Source organism: Lygodium microphyllum, chromosome 7, assembly GCF_053477565.2.
Source record: "Lygodium microphyllum isolate KBCC chromosome 7, Lygodium_microphyllum_v1.1.10, whole genome shotgun sequence".
Lineage (NCBI taxonomy): Eukaryota > Viridiplantae > Streptophyta > Polypodiopsida > Schizaeales > Lygodiaceae > Lygodium > Lygodium microphyllum.
The window spans coordinates 149,462,455-149,480,447 of record NC_141141.1 but is presented as its reverse complement, the minus strand read 5'-3'; the positions used below and the strand labels follow the sequence as shown (position 1 = coordinate 149,480,447).

Here is a 17,993-nt window from a genome sequence, read left to right as displayed (position 1 = left end):
AGTATTCATGCATTGATACCCAAAATACATGGACATATTGAATGGTAGCTTTGTTTAATTGTTGTAAACACATCTTTTGTTACATATTGCAACTTGCCTTACAAATTGATTCCTAAAAGCATGTCATACTTGACCTAGAAGGGAGATCTACCTAGTTATATTTGTCCACTAACTTATCCTTTCAAATCATTATACGGACATTTTTAGCTTATATCTATGCATAAGTTCTTACATGCCAATCTCTAATGTACCTATATTAAAGGAAAGTCTACACACCCATTTACACTTTATAACTACATACTAACTTATACTCAAAAGATTTAAACTTTCATCTACCTTGACTTACATATGAGTATTTGTAAATAAATAATGTTCATATACCCAAGCATACTTACAAAAGTTAAACTTGCATCCAAACTTGAACTTATACCAAAATACTAGATATGCATACATACGACTTAATATAGACACGTGATCTATTTGTACATAGTCTTCAAGCATGTTATACATATAGACACGTGATTCATTTGTACATGGTCTTCAAGCATATATAATTTATAACAAATGTTTATAGCTAGAAAATTGTCAAGACATGTTGTGGCTCCCTTTCTTGCCTTGAAAGTAAATAAATGTTGTTTGAAGGATTGTTCAACGTCCAATTATTGACACTTTTTGCGTTTCTCGCTCAATTTTTAGGCACATGATGTCCATCTACAGTTGTTACAAATAAGTTCCAATTAATATATGGTGTCGAATCAATCAAATGTGCTGATGTAAATCACAAAGTTTTGGCAATGTGTATCTAACAAGACCTACTGGGGGGTTAAAATGCCCGCAACCAAACTAATAATAACTAAAAGGAGGTAATAGCGGAAATAAATACTTGTTAGATATGAATGTGGAGAACTGAAAGTTGCATTAAAACAATCACTTTTAAGTCCCATTAGAATTAGAATGATCACCTACAAAGAGGCCACAGTCAATGGAGTCGAAGTTAATGGAGGGGGCCGTGGTGATTACGGAAATTTCGGAACTTGGCTCGGTCGGGTAGTACGTCCAAAATTAGAGCAAGTTCCATTTGCTCAGGCCAGTTCACCTCCACGTGGAGAAATCAAGGGCGGACAATTCACCAAAAAGGCGATGTGAGAGAGAGCGAGAGAGGCGGCAAGCGGTAAAGATAACCAAGGGTACTGACTTGTTTGGTGGACCACAAGCAGAGCTGCAGCCTGCGGCTGAGGCGCCGGAGGGGAGCATTTCCTGGACAGTCTGCGCCACGCCTAGTACAGTCATTCTACCTAGGCGTGGCCCAACCCTTAAAAAGCTCTTGGACGTGAATCTCAAATCAGTGAAGTTGTCGTTAGTAGAACCGCCTAAGCTCCTAAAGTTACAGTAGTTGTATGGGCACTGCACTGAACTCGAACACTTTTTAGGGCAACACTCGTGATGGCAAAAGGGAAATACCCATGATGTTGCCACTGAGTCTAATGCTTGCGCTACAAAACATTGGTTGCAGAATCCAGAACTCAGCCAAATTGTGTTCCTTTCTTGGGTGGCAAACGCTCGTTTATGGTTGCCTAATCCTGAACAATATTCTTCAACTGGCTGGTGTACAATGCTTGTGTCACCTGTGGGATTGGCTTTTGCGGGGTCTTTCTCTGCGGTAACAGAAAACCTTGCAAAATTAATGAGCATGAAACTCCCACTGCCTTTGTCTGTCAGCAGATCGTGGTGTTCACTTCATGGTAAGCCTCTCATCCAATTCTCTGTTTGCAGCGGCTTCTAGAAAGTACAGGAATCGGGACAACTGAATGGGTGGAGCATTGGGCGTGGCGGAGTATGCTAAGAACGGCAATTTCCGCAACGCTCTACCACTGAAGCCCTGTCACACACACAGAGAAGGGGAAAACATCGGTTGACCTAAGAAAAGACTCAGATATATAGCTTAGAAAGTGCCGGAGGACCTTTACACCTGGAGGTGCCCTTCGTGTGTTTGCCTGCCTTTGATTGTAGGTTAGAACAATGCCCCAACAAACAACGCTACCACGAAGGCACATTCAGACATGCAAACGTGTAAAGGTCCTCCACTGGAGATTATTAGACCCTCAGAAATGCTCTGCATTTTTGCAAAAGGGCGTTGAACAGCCTTGAGGAGAAAAGCACCTGGGAGATTTCTGCTGTCAACAAGAGACATCTTGAGTATTCCACGTGGCAGGAGAGCTCTGCTGGAACTATCAAATTATTGTTCAACCAGGGTTGCAATGCAGCATACTCCATTATGGATTCCTCCCAGTTCTGCAAAAAGCCCACAACTCGTCTCTCAAACACAGTACACTTTCTAATACTTAAGGAAGAGACAGGCGTTAACCATTGACTCTGGAGACTCCAGCATATTCTCCTTACAGTTGCGGAAGCCAAAATCCCCACTCTGCACAGCTCCATGATACAGGATCGCAAGATCTCATACCGTGCCCTTAGTGAGGGTGTGCCTACGTAAGCTTTGATATCTGCCCGGTCTACGAATGCAATGTCTGCGCATAATTAAGGCTATCCACTAAGAGAAGGATAACAATAATTTAGAAATAGTAGGTCATGCAATATTGTAATTCAATTAACATCGTACCAATAGCACCGGTAATGTTTGAAGTAGTCAATACAATGACATTAGGCCAGGACTTCAATCTATCCAGTTGTGTCAGAAGCGCATTAACCACCTGCCAGGAAAACTAGATGTGAGAATAAACCAAGGCGAGGCATCTCCGGGTTTGCAAAAACAAGTGCCGTTTGTAATGACAGGTTAGCTCTTGTTGCAGACAATTGCTCTGCCCAGATACAGATAAATAAGTTCAGAGTGGCACAGAATCACAAACCCTGATGGCATCGGATGGCTCTGATCCAGAAAGAGCAGCCTGTCTTGCAGATGCCAAGCTCTCAACCTCATCTAGTCAAAAAACAAAGTGGGTAGGCCTGACATGATACATCTTTGAATGGAATTCCGTGAAGTGCAAAAATGAACTAATACATCATCATACAGGACAAACGCACTCTTATATGATTTGCATAAGCTAGGGGATATCGAGTTTGCATGCTATTATTTTTGAGACAAATAATATCCTTTCTTTTAGTTTGTATCATCATCTGCTTCACTGATTAATTATTCTGCTGTGAACGTGTTCAATTATGACAATTTTTAACGAGCATATCTGGTAAAAACGCTCGACTCCCGTGATGTTTCTTAGGGTCACGGCTTGTCAATGAAGATGCACATTCTCGCAGTCATCAAAACAATGTCCACCATAGATAGCCGTTTTAAGCCAAGCATGGCTTATTCATCCTCCCCTTTCATGTTCTGGAATAGCTGATTAGCTTGATTGAATAAGGTGAAAGAAGAAAGCCAGGAACTTGGGGAAGCAGTCGCTTGGACCATAGACAACCAAGCTTGGTGATATGAAGATTTTGAGGGGAGTATTTCCCTCCCTATTTAAGCCATCAGACGATCATTGACTCCAGACATCACCCTTTCTCATACTTGAGACCTCACCCAAAAGGGGTGGATTCCAGAACACTGCCTTGGGCATGAGCTTGTTTTAGTATTGTGTGTGATACATCTGGAGAGCAAGATTCACCAAGGTTAGTGATCAGCAGCAGACGTCCACCTCAGACTCTACTCACATTCAGACAGAGCTCATACATACTCTCAAACACTAACGGAAGAGACTACAGGAAGTTTCAGACTCTAGGAGAAGGTAGCATGCCTTCTTAGCAATTGTTCGACATTGTAGACCACCAGACTGGCTTTCTTTTCAGTCTTCCTTGTACAGTCATACTAGAAACTCTTGCTGAGAAGCCTGTTGAAACGTTGGCTATTTATACCCTTAGCTAAAAATGGCCATTTCTGAGGACTAATCCACAGCCTTGGAACAAGACATCTTTTGGAAGGTATGCCATCATAGCAACATGGGACTAGGAATACGATAGGAATGGAAGGGTAGGGAACCGAACTTTAAAAATAGGTAAAATTAGATTGCCATTATTCTGAGATAAATACTTCACCAAGTATTCAAAGATGCTTGAAAGCACCATTCTAAATATCATATTGCACTATCCAAAACAAAACGAACAGTGCACCATGTTTTAAGACTACTCAATGCTGCAAAACAAGTACAAACTACATAAGAACGAGCTGAACAAAGTAAGGCTTAAGCCATACATGTAAGCAAACTTCAATGCCCAAAGGACATATGAGAAGAGGACCAATGCCAAGTGTCAATGTCATAACTGCTCGTCACTATAACCCTAAAATCATAGGATCAAGAACATGAATCAAAACATATTGGAGACAGCAAGGTGCATCTATCAAAACTGAAGGGCTGTTGGGTTCCTCCAAGATGTCCACCATAGCATCCTCATCTCCCACCTCATCTATGGCTCCTAGATTGCCTCCTCAACTCCCTCCTTGGGCTCTCAGACATGCCCTCCTACCTGTTTCACCTGTTCCATCTCCTATTGAGTAAAGGGATCAACCTTTGCAGTCACACTCTTGCAAGCTGCAAACTTGCACTAACGAAGACAAGATCACTAGCCTTCTAGTCTCCTCTTCTTGGAGGTGATATGACTATAAGAGGTCCACAATTGCTCCAAATAAAAGGCGCTAACAAACTAGCTCAAAATGTAAATCCAAAATCTTCCCACCACAAAGCAGTCCCCCTAGTGAACCTATTATTTTGTGCATCAACACAACCAAATGAACCATGAAAGAACATATAGCTACAAGCAATCCCTCACCATGCATCTCATGGCAGCATCATGCACCATGTGCTCCAAGAGCACCACTAAGATTATTGACCTTGTTATTATCCTACCCATGATTGTGAAACTTTGAGTCCAACATCAATAAACTAATGCAAAGGAGCACCATAGGCATCCTGCCATGTCACACATAAGTTACAGATCTCATTATATTGATCCTCATCTAGCACCAGCTCATATAGCTTATCAATCATCCTATCCATATCTTCATAGATCGTGTCAACACATGGCTGCATAGTGGCTACAAGGCATAGAACATGTACCATGAATTGAACCATGGCATCAATCCCACTTTACCTCATCCTAAAAGGCCAAGTGTCCATGCATCCTACCTAGCAAGAGTAGAATACAAGGAGAAGTCTTGGACTCATCATTGGTGAAGACCTACCTCACTACACTACCATACTTCCTTGAGTGACCTAATATCAAGAAGTTTAAAGAAAATCAAGAGTCAAAGTACTTGAGAAGCTTTTCAAACTTTTTTGTGGAGTCATGGCACACAATATTAATGGTTGACCACAAAAGTGACAATCTCATTATCACTAGCTTTGGCAATAATTGGCTCTACTCATGAAAGCTTCCAAATATTCAAGCAGTGAGGAATGCAAGAAGACATTGTAATGTGAAGGTAATACTAAGTATAGCACCAACGGCTCTATTTGTTGGCTCACCATCTGCCACAAAAGTGACAACATTCTTTGCCACAACTATCTCAATGCTATCTATCCACTTTTGGACAGGTCCATCGACACGTGTGCCTATGCCCGACCATTAAGTGATGAAACAAAAGCATATTACAACCATGAGAGTATGCTACAAGTATGTGGACACATCTCCTATATATGTCGCTCCAAACATTTGCAATCAGTGTCTCCAACAACAATGTAGTGCGTCAAGTCTCTGATGATGGTGCTGTATATAGGGCCATATTCCCCAATTTTCTTCACCATTTCCCTGGAATACTATGACTTAATAGTACACATTGTTGCACAACCATGGAATAAGATTGGGATTTAAATAGAGATATCAAATCCTCATTGATTCATGAATAGAAATAATTCATTAATACTTTTGCATCACAGCAAAAAAGCTATGAAACCATGGCAAATGAAGCAAGTCACATCCACGTCAGTCTCCTTTGGATCCCATAATGCCTCAAGGGTACGTTGTTGTCACATGTGAGTAGAGGAGGTGATGGTGCATCCATCCCAAGTACGCTAGACATGAAATTTTGAGCATGTAGTTGTGCCTGATCTTGACCCTAATGCAATCGACGGTGGCCATGGAATACGTATGGAAGGATTAAGGGCCACATGTCTCCTTGATTGATTTCAAACCATCTTGATCCACAGCACATGCCTAAAGCTCTCGCCTATCCTCAACCATCACAGCACACCCATCTCAAATATGCTCTGGCCATGGAGCGATAAGGATGTGGTTGTGATTGTCCTAACCACAAAGAGGAAATCAATGGTGACTTAAGCCAAGAAATCATGGTCCACAACATGTCTCAAGCTTCAAGAAGTGTGAAAAACCTCAGCTCTTTGCCAATCTCCTCCTAAAGACACCTTGTCAACCTACTCAAACACTCATGATTGCATAGCTTGCACCACCATCTTGTTAGGAATAAAGGGCCATCATGCCTTTTATATGTGCACGGGTGTGAACATACCCTTAGCACATTTGTACTTTCATATATATCTATCTAAAACCTAAAGAGGTACACTCCTCATTGTACCCAAGAACATCGTGAATCTCTATCTCTGACTCTCACTTGCTCGCTACTCTTGCTCACGTTTTGCTCTCTACCTGACATTTCCATCGCCAGACATTGCATCGCCATTGCGCATCGCTCACTTCAAACTGGTATCAGAGCTGCGGCTAAGGTGTTTGCGCTTCTCAGAGTCCGTGCAGGTCAGCTCGTCATTGTTCTTTCACGTTTCAGTCACGCGACAGCTCATGCAGTCAAACGCAGGTCAACAGGTCAAGTTTCAATCAAGCGACAGTTCCAAGTTGCAAGCGCAGGTCAAAACAGTCATGTGGTTGCAGGCGCAGGTCAAAACGTCATTTCCTGGTCTCAATAACGTCATTTCCTGGTCAGACGCAGTCACATGATTGCAGGTGCAGGTCAAAAACGTCATTTCTGGTCAGACGCAGGTCACGCGAGCAGGTGACGGGCTGGCAGCTGTAAACGGGGCAGATTCGTCATTTTTCCTTTGCAACATTTTTAATTTTTTCAAATGTTCCCTGCAAGCAAGCCCTTTGCTCACCAACAGGCGTTGGTGCATGTAAGCACAGTTCAAAATTTTGGGAAGACTTGTGCTGGAAATTTGGGGATTTGTCCAGATTTGATGCGAGCAAGACACAAAGTGATATTTGTCTCAGAAATTGCAAGAATTTGTGACATTTTGCCTCCGAACATTTGGGGCTTTTCATATACATGCAATATTTGGGCTGAAATTTACCCAATTTCTCGACATTGATGCACATTGGACCATGTGCAATTTGGGGCTTTTGCTGTTTGGGCAAAATTTGTGTGCCATTGGGTCATTTTATGTACATACAGGTTTAATTCCATAACATTTGGACATCTAGCACTTGGAAAAATTTGGGGGTTTTGCCGAAATTGCTCTATTTTGGCAAAATTGGCCTATTCTATGCATGTCACAGATAGTGCAAATGTATGGTTGATGCTTTGAGCACAAAATTTTTGGGGCTTTTAACCGTGCACTCTGCCAGAGAGTTGGGATACATTCAGGACTGCCATGCGCAATTCTAATGTGATCATTTTGTATGCTGATATAGACAGTGCTCTACTCATGGAAGAAATGAATCGGCAGAACAATACATCCACTAAGTCTTCCAGTGCTTTGCATACTAGGAGCGGATCACAGTAGAAATGAAAATTTGATAGCAAGGGACACAGTAAATTGCATGGTAAGAATGTTGAATGCCATCATTGTGGTAAGAAGAGTCACTTTAAACGTGACTGCTAGAAATGGAAGAAAGAGAAAGGAAAGGACAAGAAGACAAATGCTAGCAAGAAAGAGAAGAAAGAGAGTCAGCATAAGAAGAGCAATGTTGATATTGAAGAGGTGAATGTAGTCACTCATGACAGTGACAGTGGGAATGATGTACTCTTTGTCTCTTCTACACGGGATGCACAGACTTTGTCGCTGATTGCATTGGCAATTCAGCGGTCCATCATCCCCCATATTTGTTCAGCAGCTTCTTCACGAGAAGCTTGGCTAACTTTGTAGCAGATGTTTGCAGGAAAGAATGAGACTCGCATCTCTTTCTTAAAGAAAGAGCTAGAGACATTGAAAATGGATGAGGGTGATTCTGTTCAGGATCACTTCAACAAATTTCAAGACTTGCATCAGCAACTCATGAATGTTGATGAGTACTATTCGGATGCACAAATGATATCTACTACATTGAATTCATTACCTCCTTCATACTTGGTCTTTCATACGGTCTTAAATCTCACGATGAGGATTGCCGCACAGCTAATCACTTTTCCTCAATTAGTCAGTTTGCTTCTAGAAGACTAGCAAACAAGAAGAAATAGTGGTGTGGATGCCATAACCTCTAAGCAAGCTTTTATGGCTAGACAAAAGGGCAAAGACGACCAAGTAAAGAATGCTCTGCAGAGCTTTGGGACTTCTGGCACATCACAGGCAAGTAAAAAACAAGGGGGCACGCAAGCCAAAAAGGACAAATGCCATTATTGCAATAAGCCAAGCCACTACATCACTGAGTGCAAAAAGCGCATCACCAAGGAGGAGTCAAAAAGGTTTGTTTCTGATGCTCCTTCCACTGCTACTGAGTCCGCGTCCTTTGTTGCAGACAGGGACTATTGCTTTTACACATGCAGTTCTAGCACTTCTTGGGCTGATCGAGCATTTAGCTCTACTAAGGATGCAGGCACTTGTTTTTTGACAGTGGTGCTTCTAGGCATATTACATCTTGCAAAGATTTATTTGCTTCTGTTGGTGCAGCTCTAGTTGGCAAGTCTATACAGTGTGCCAACAATGCATTATACCCTGTTAGAGGTATTGGGGAGATTGTGCTCACAGCCATTGATGGCTCTATTCTCCACTTACAGGATGCTTTGTTTGTGCCAGGCATAAAGAAGAATCTGCTCTCTATTTCTTCTTTGGCACATTGTGGATTGCAGGTCACATTTGATGATGACAGATGCATGGTGAGAGACAAAGAACACATGACTTTGGTTTTGATAAGCACTTTATGTCATGGGTTATACAAGTTGGATGCTCTTTCAGTTGATCAGTCAACATACTTGGCATCCACTCTTACTTCTGCTATGATACAGGCAGAGTTATGACATGCTAGGATGAGGCATGTGAATTTTGGTAGCTTGATGCTCTTACAACATGCACAGATGCTAGATGGATTACCTCTATTGGAGAGACCTCCTAAGCACTTGTACGAAGGATGTATTTTGGGAAAAATGCATCGTTTTTTGTTTCCCCGTGATGTTGCTTTTAGAGCAACAGCCAGGTTGGAGTTAGTGCATTCAGATGTATGTGGGCCTATCAAACAAAGTCATTGGGAGGATGTTACTATTCTGTGACTTTTATTGATGACTTTACTCGATTTTGTTGACTCTACTCTTTGGTCAAAAAGTCAAAAGTGTATGATACATTCTTCGCTTCTGTTGCACTTGTTGAGAATCAATCTGGTTGTAAACTTAAGACTCTTCATTCGAACTGAGGGGGGAAATACATGTCCTCTATGCTAAATTCATTTTTGAAGCAAAAGGGCATTGTCCATCAGCACACTACTGCTTATACTCCACAGCAAAATGGGGTTGCATAGAGGAAGAATCGGTCACTCATGGAGATGGCCAGATGCTGAAAGCAAAGAGTTGCCACACAATTTTTGGATGGAAGCCGTCATGTGTGCTTGCCATGTTTTGAACAGATGCCCCACCAAAGCGTTAAAGAAAATTATACCTTTTAAGGCTTGGAACAGCCAAAAACCTTCTGTTGGACACTTTTGTACCTTTGGGTGTCTTGCATATGCACACATTCCACAGGTACTCATAAAAAAGTTGGATAACAAGGCTGTCAAATGCATTTTTTTGGAATATAGTAGTGAAAGCAAAGGCTACAAACTATATGATCCTGTCTCTAAAAAGATGTTTGTCAGTAGGGATGTACTATTTGATGAAAAATCAAAATTGTCCCTTGCTGGTTTAGACACATATTAGGCTGCCCGTAATTTGAAGCATTTCGGAATGCTTTAAATTTGATATCCTTTGGTAGCAGATGATCCTTGTACTCTTGATCGCTCTTCACTCCAGAGGGGTTTGTTGGGTATTTCACTTACACCTCACTTACGCCTACGCTCACATAGAAGTGTTGATGATCAGTAGGACACTGGGGCACTTTTTACTCTCGGTATGAGAGGTTTTTTTCCCCCAGACTTATGGTCTTATTTCGTATATGCTTATGTCACACTTACGAGCACTTATCGTGTTCGGGTGTAAACACCCCCTACAACCCTAAGGTTTAAGGGTTATACCTTGTACTTTCAATTTACACTCTTTCAGTCTATTATATTGGGCATTGTGCTTCACTCTCACACTATCTACTGATTTCTGTGCTGAGCTTCGATTCTATCTCTATCTCACACATTGAGCTTGTCAAGTGCATACAGATGATAATCTTGCAAAACTCCTCACGAAGGGTCTTCCAACAGAGCGGTTTGCTCATTGCTGACAGATGATGGGAGTTGGATAGGTATATGTATTTCAACTTTGTACATACCTAGACTTAGCTGATTTTTTATCCTCTGAAGGCACATTGCCTTTAGGTGGGAGGTTGTTGGGAATAAAGGGCCATCGTGCCTTTTATATGTGCACGGGTGTGAACATACCCTTAGCATATTTGTACTTTCATATATATCTATCTAAAACCTAAAGAGGTACACTCATCATTGTACCCAAGAACATCGTGCATCTCTATCTCTGGCTCTCACTCACTCGCTACTCTTGCTCACGTTTTTCTCTCTACCTAACATTTCCATCGCCGGACATTGCATCGCCATTGCGCATCACTCGCTACACATCTATGTGCTCCTCAACCATATGTGGGGTGCACACAATCCTTGGGCGAGTCTCATATAGACCAACTGAGACTTGCTTTTTTAAAGAAGATGCCATTTTGTTGTTTTGGGCTGCAAGACGAGAGAGAGAGAGAGAGAGAGAGAGAGTGTGTGTGTGTGTGTGTGTGTGTGTGTGTGGCTGCACCTTTTTTCTACATCTTGCTACCATTTTCTTTCATGCACTTTCACACGGAAACTCAGTCCCTGTTGTCTGTTTTTCAGAGGGATGTGGTTGGCACGTCACTACACCCCTTTGATTGGGTCTTTGCTCGTCGGCCAAAACCCTACCCCGGCACAACCATATATAAAGATTATATTTCCATTCCTCTGTTTTTGGGGCTGTTGGCACAATTGGACAACTTGAAATGGTTTCATTTGTTATTCCACATCTAGGGTGCAAACACACCTGCCAAGTTGAAAGGTCTCCTACATTGGCAACTAGACCTTATTCAGCACACTGATCTCCTTTCTAGGGAGTACTTGACCCTTGGCATACGGCAATCTCCGGTGCTTCTTTGTCATGACCTTTGTACTCTTTTAGTCATCTGACCTGTAGAAGAGAGTTTATGCACAATGGCCTACAGTCATCTTGCAGAATGCTTTGTTTTTTATTCTATGTCTAGGGTGCAAACACACTTTGCCAAGTGAAAGGTCTCCTACATTGGCAACTGGACCTTATTCAGCACACTGATCTCCTTTCCAAGGAGGACTTGATCCAGTAGCATACGGCAATCTCTACTGCTTCTTTGTCATGACTTTTGAACTCATTTAATCATCTGACCTTCTATAGAAGAGAGTTTATGTACGATGGCCTAGAGCCATCCCGCATCTTGTAATCTTGTACTTTTCTCATACTTAATTACCTATTACGAAAAGCAAAAAAGATTGGTTGCACTAACATGACCTGTTGTACTGACAACGTGCCACAAAGAGAGAGAGAGAGAGAGAGAGAGAGAGAGAGAGAGAGAGAGAGAGAGAGAGGTGGTAGGCCCTCTGACCTGGTGGGTCCTGATGCAACCTAGTAGAAGACCAATAGCCTGGCAGGCGACTTGGCAGAGTAGCCTCGCGGCAACCTATTGACCTAGCAACAGACCTGGCAGACCTGGCAGACCTGGCAGACCTGGCACAACCTGGCTGGCCTGGCAAGAGAGTCAACAACCCTGACACAACCTCTGGCAAACCTGGTGCACCCTGTGAGCATGGAACCTGAGTACGAGTGGACCTGTCAGACCTGCAATGAGTTGTTGACCCTCTTGTGAGGGTGAAACTGCAGCTAGTCAGACTACAACTCCTGACAGAGAAGTTGCCTGCATACCTGTGTCATCAGCTCTGAGTCCAGAGACAGCCACCAGACCTGTGTGATCAGCTCTGAGAAACAAGACTGCATGCCTACATACCTATCTAGCAACAGTCAATGAAAAAGAGAAAGCAAGACGGAGGAAGAAAAAGAAAGAGAATAGCTCACATTTTGTCATTCTGTCTCTGCTTGCCCTTGTATGCATAGGCTGCTAACCACTCTGATGAATCCCAAGAGTTGGATTGGGACAATCTGTAAGAATTTGTTAACTCTTTGTTGGATGAATATGTTCAACATAATCATAGCAATATTCCAAATTGTGATGAAGAGGACATTGTAAATACTCGTGTTAACACACACAAAGTGCTTCGCTCTTTCTCTGCTTTTACGAGTGTGGAGCATCCTTTTTTTCACGGCCAAGATTCCGATGCCACCTTGGATCCATCAGTTGTTCACTTCCATTTTACAGTGATTGTGTAGAAGAGATTTTGGTGGGCCCCAAGGGCTTCTATGAGGTCATGCCTACATCGGTCAAGAATCAAGATGACCTTTTGGGCAAGCTGCCCCTCTTCATCAATAGACAGCTGGTTCATATGGTCCACGGAGGCTGATTTCCAACACTTGCTTAAACAAGAATATCCAATGTGGATTTAGGTGGAAAACCACCCTGTAGTTTATCGGCCTCTGTTAAGGGATGCAATGGCAACCATTCATACTGTTTTAGTGCCTCCAAGTATGAGGGCGGGCAACAGGAATCAATTGTGCCTCCAAACATGTTGTGGGATACTACAAGGAAAAGACCCAATTGGCATCTCAATTGCATCGCTATGCATCCATTATGGTTTAGACTTACATGGGACACCTTTGCTGCCCACTACTACTCTTATGGCAAGCTCGGTTTCATGGCTGAGTGCTTGACATAGTTGTCAAGTACGAAAGGTACGATACGGTACGGTACGGTACGATAAAATATGGTACTAACTAGTACCTTATGATTTTATGAGGTACGGTACGATATTAGTATGAAAAAAAATTAAGATGATTTTTTAAATAACAAAAACAATAAATCATTAAATGATAGATCATAGGATACATGTTTAAAGTGGAAATAGCCATTTCATTACAGATAAGATGAATACATAAGGGTGACCATCGCGGTCGCGACTCACATGGGCTACGCAAAACATGCTATACATCATACAACTACAGTCTAGTATATCTAATACAAAAAAAAAGAGAGATCTATGTCATATGAATGATGAATCTATGATGAGGCATCACTATCATCATCATCATCAGAACCATCTGAGTGCTCATCAAGAGAGTCTCAAGATGACTCCTCGGCATCCGATGATGAGACAGACTCATACTCATCCTCACTGATGAGGTTACCATCATCATCAAATGATGGCTCCCTAGATGGCGCCTGTGTAGGCAAGGGGAGGATGTCATCATGAGGCACAGGATGTGAGCTACTAAATCCCCGCCTTGCATATGTCTACAAGCCACTCGAACCACCCCTCCTCGATGATGGAGGGCGTCGAATGACCATGCCCCTGCTACCACCTACTCGAACTCCTCGCCCACGAGCACGCTGACTGCGAGTGTCACGAGTATCTGCTGCTATAAGCTCTCTATAGAGCTTTGCAAAAATCATCTCCTCCTCATCCACCTCCTTATGTATACTCGGAAGAGTGTCGCTTGTCATCTTGAATGTATCAACGTTCATCTACACGATGCAGTGATGCACATAAGATTGATCATTGTAAATGCTAAAGTCTAAATTCTAAAGTATAAAGTTTAAAGTTTAAAAGTTAAAACAACAAATTTTAAATGTTATGGTTAAGTGTTTAAACTTTATTTGCTTTGAACTACCCATGCTCATCATAGCCCTCGTCATGCGTAAGTTAGTGCAGCAATACACTAGCCGCTCTAACTGTTGTGTGCTAAGCCGATTGCAAATCTTTGTGTGAATGAGAGAATAGGTACTCTAGTTTCTCTCACATGCACCCGAAGAGCAATCTTGGGCAAAGACCCTCATGGCTGAGGGCTAAAGGGTCTCCAGTGCATATCCAAAGTGTTGCCACCAAAATAAAGGCTTCACAAGTGACTCTCTCCTCCAACAAGTGGAAGAAGCAAAAGCCACATACCCTCTCTGATCTCCATAGCATCCTAGCTCCTCTAGCACTGCATTGTGCTCATCAACAGGGACCACACAAGTCAAATAAGCAAGTTGGTCTGAACGGAACTCTCTATCATCCATGACTGCCGATGACTTGTAGGCTGGATGTACCAATGCGGCAAAACCATGGATGGCCTTATGCATCCACGCCCATCTCCTCTCTGCTATCTCTAAAACATGTGCACGCTATGTCTCTGTGATCACTGTACAAGCACGTGCCTCCGCCAATGCCACTCTAAAGAAGTGAACGAGAAGGCCCATGGTGGACCCCTCACAATCACTCATACGTAACACCCTATAAAAGGGAGTCACAACAATGACAACGGTACAGAGGCACAAGCACTGTATGGCTTTGGTCTCCTCTCTCTCATGCTCATCCCACTCATTCCATAGACTGGACACCACTGTCTGGCGCAAGGCGGACCGCACCTCATAAAGGCGCTCTAGCAATAACCACGTGTAAGCAAAGCGAGTTGATGAAAGCTTCTTCAACTCCATTGTGCTATGCTCATGATACATCGCAAGCACCTTTACCTTTAGCGTGAAGAATATGACAATTAATGTAGCTTTGCGGACCACCCTCTTCACCCACTTGAGCTTCCCAATGTCCTCCATGAGCAAGTCGAAACAATGACTTCCACATGGAGTCCACACAGTCGTAGAGAACTCGGCCTCAAGCAAACAGTCCATGTGCTGACAATTCGATGCATTGTCGGTAACAACTTACACTACATTTGAGAGGCCCACCTATAACCATGGTCCACAATTTACAAATTACAAGTTATGTATAAATCAAATTTTAATTATGAATCATGATATTATCATAATGAAAGAAAGTAAAAGAAATTTACAACGCAAATTGCAATGTATACCTCAATGATAGCTTGTCAAATGTGGCGGTAGATGAATGCGCCCGTCGTTTTTCTCCCCCTCTTGCCGGTATCTACGGCCCGCAAAAAGTAAGTGCCGAGTAGACATGAGATGAGTATGTTGATGATGCCCCGTTTCTTACGATCACTCCATCCATCGGTGAGAATGGAGCAACCGTATTTTATCCATGCGGCCCGAATAGGATCAAGGGCTCTATCAATCCTCTCCTTCTCTTTATCAATCTTTCTCATCCTCATGTCGTTGTTTGTGACACCAGTCCATCCTTCACATGGACCCACATTGGCAATGGCTTTTACCATCTTCTTCCATTGCTCTTGCTTTAGGACATTGAATGCAAGATTGCACTCAATCACCGTGCATGCAATTTCAATGTCCGCAAGTCGTTGCCTTTCTCTAAGAAAGGCAATCGATCCAAGCACATGACCGGGTGCTTAAGAGAGAGATGATTGTCTCTCCGGCACCGCATGAGCATCCACTCTTTGTCTTTTACCGGAGCCGGATGCAGATGTGGAGCCCCTACCACCAATGGTAGAGGCCTCTCCCGTATCGGTTGAAGATATGCCCACATTGGATGCTTCCTCGTTAGTAGGCATAGGAGTTGGTGCCGATAAGCCACTTCCTCCTCCTCTTCTGGATCCCCATCTCATCTTGGCGAGAATCTCCTCCGCAATATCTGGAGGGATCTCCTTGCATGGAGCAACTTGCCCCGCCCCCCCCCCCCGGGTCTTGGAAAGATGTTGGAGAAGCCGAGTTGCACCACTTGTATAGCGCTTCCCGCAATTCTTGCATGTCCAATGATGGGAGTTGGACTTCTTTGTGTTCCTCCACATGGATCGCATGCAAATTGAAGACCTCGTGCTTCTCACGAGTCATGGTGCCAATGAAGAATAAAGAGGCCAAAGAGAGAGAGAGAAAGAGAGAGAGAGATGCTTGAGTCTCGACTCTCGACTCTTGAAACTTGAGTCTTGAAAGTTGAAAGGGAGGGAGATTCGAGAGGCTTGAGGGTTGGAGTAAAGTTGTGGGCTAAAGTTGAAAGAGCAAGAGTGAGAGAGAGGGAATGGGAGATGAGAATGACAAATGCTTTGATAGGGTGCGGGATAGAGGGGATGGGAGATGAGATTTGACTCTTTGAGAATGGCAAATGCTTCGATAGGGTGCGGGAAAGAGAAAGATGAGAATAGTAACTTGTAAGTGCTTGCTGAATTGGTGTGGAAGCATGGAGGAGAGGAGCACCTTTTGTAGATGAGAGAAGGGTCAAAGTTCAAAGTTCAAACAGCCAAAGTCTAAAGAGAGAAGGAATCCAAAGATAGGTCTGCAAGCTGGAGCCTGGAAGGAATCCAAAGAGGAGCATTAAGTTTTACATGGATGATGGCTAGAATTTGGAAAAGGTGGGTGGGGTGAGATATCCAAGACTTCCCACCCCCCAAAAAGCGCAACAGTGCAGGAAAAGCGCAAAACGCGGGATGCAGGGGCGTAGGAAACGCGGAAAGAGCATGCGCAGGCCAGGTGGTTGAAAGAGGCCAGTTTTATCATATGAAATCGTACCGTACCGTACGAACCGTTCCGTACCACGTATGGAGGCAACTATGGTGCCTGAGAACAAAGGATGCTATTGCTACTCATAATATGGATACTGGTATGATGGTTAATGCACCAGTCAGTCTCACTAGTGAACCAACAATGCAAAAAGAATCGGTTCAAGACAAGTCAACCTGTACTATCATCAAATCGTGATGAATCAAGATAGATTAGTTCAACATAAAAAAGCTAAAATGGTTGAGGTCCAATACCCCATGGATCCATTGAAAAGCATCCAAGATTTCTTTCCATACATATGTACGTAGAAAAGCTAAACCTTCCAATGTGTTGAATGTGTCAGTTATGGCCCCTTGTAGTTCAAAGCCACACGCACATTTGCAACAGCCTAGCTTGATAGATAGGTTAAGGTAATCCCCCCATGGAATCGTATATATCACTGCTCAAGTTCAAAATGACAATAAGCCCTCTTCTTCCAAGTTTGGCCGTCCAAGGCAGAATGCTTTTGCAATACTGGTTGATTTTTTGGAAGATTGAAAAGTTGGCTGAAAAAGTCAAATCAAGGCAAGATCAACCTTGAACATAATTTTCATCTTGCTTTGTTAGTACATGAAGATTGCCACTTGGAATGTTCGTGGAATTTGCTCTCACAGCAAATAGCATGACATGTGTGTTTTGCATGAGAATAAATGGGATGCCTTATATGCTATTGAACACAAGAGTCATGGGATGCCTTATATGCTATTGAACACAAGAGTCATGGTGATGCTGGAAAATTTGTCGCATGGATTTCAATTGTTTTATTCTGGGAATACTTCCATCCACTATTCTCATGTCCTCATGATTGTTCATGAGTGATCTTGATTTATGGGCTCATTTGAAAGCACACCTGTCCATTGGTAGATTGGACTTGATGATGGGTAACTTTAATCTGTGTTGCTTCTTCACTATCTACCTCTAAGCACTTAGTAATGGATGCACCAGAACGTAGTGCTTTGGATGATTTTGCATGAGCCATCGTTAAACACGATCTTTGGTCTTGGCTTTGCCCAATTGCTTCAAGATTTACCTTTCATTTAGAGCAACATACAGTGACATGGAATCACTTGGATTGCATGTATGTTATGCAAGATGATGCTTTATTGCCAG

The 17,993-nt window shown here is 42.8% G+C and overlaps 1 protein-coding gene across 4 annotated transcripts in view; it reads right to left on the bottom strand.

Annotated features, from left to right (window-relative positions):
* Nucleotides 1-468: 468 nt before the first annotated feature.
* Nucleotides 469-17,993, bottom strand: part of LOC148034077 (pachytene checkpoint-like protein) — an 88,924-nt gene continuing 71,399 nt past the window's right edge. The window contains exons 10-15 of one of the 4 annotated variants that reach the window (XR_015691424.1): nt 2,868-2,938; nt 2,621-2,711; nt 2,401-2,528; nt 2,161-2,292; nt 963-1,879; nt 474-711 (exon numbers count right to left, since the gene is read on the bottom strand). Coding sequence is in view for 2 of the 4 variants with exons in the window: in XM_087682072.1 (XP_087538198.1) it covers nt 1,733-1,879; nt 2,161-2,292; nt 2,401-2,528; nt 2,621-2,711; nt 2,868-2,938 (569 nt within the window). In the remaining 2 variants the exon portion in view is untranslated. Of the gene's footprint in view, nt 712-736; nt 1,880-2,160; nt 2,293-2,400; nt 2,529-2,620; nt 2,712-2,867; nt 2,939-17,993 lie in introns of those variants that run through there. The other 3 variants (XR_015691423.1, XM_087682073.1, XM_087682072.1) reach the window with 3 other exon arrangements.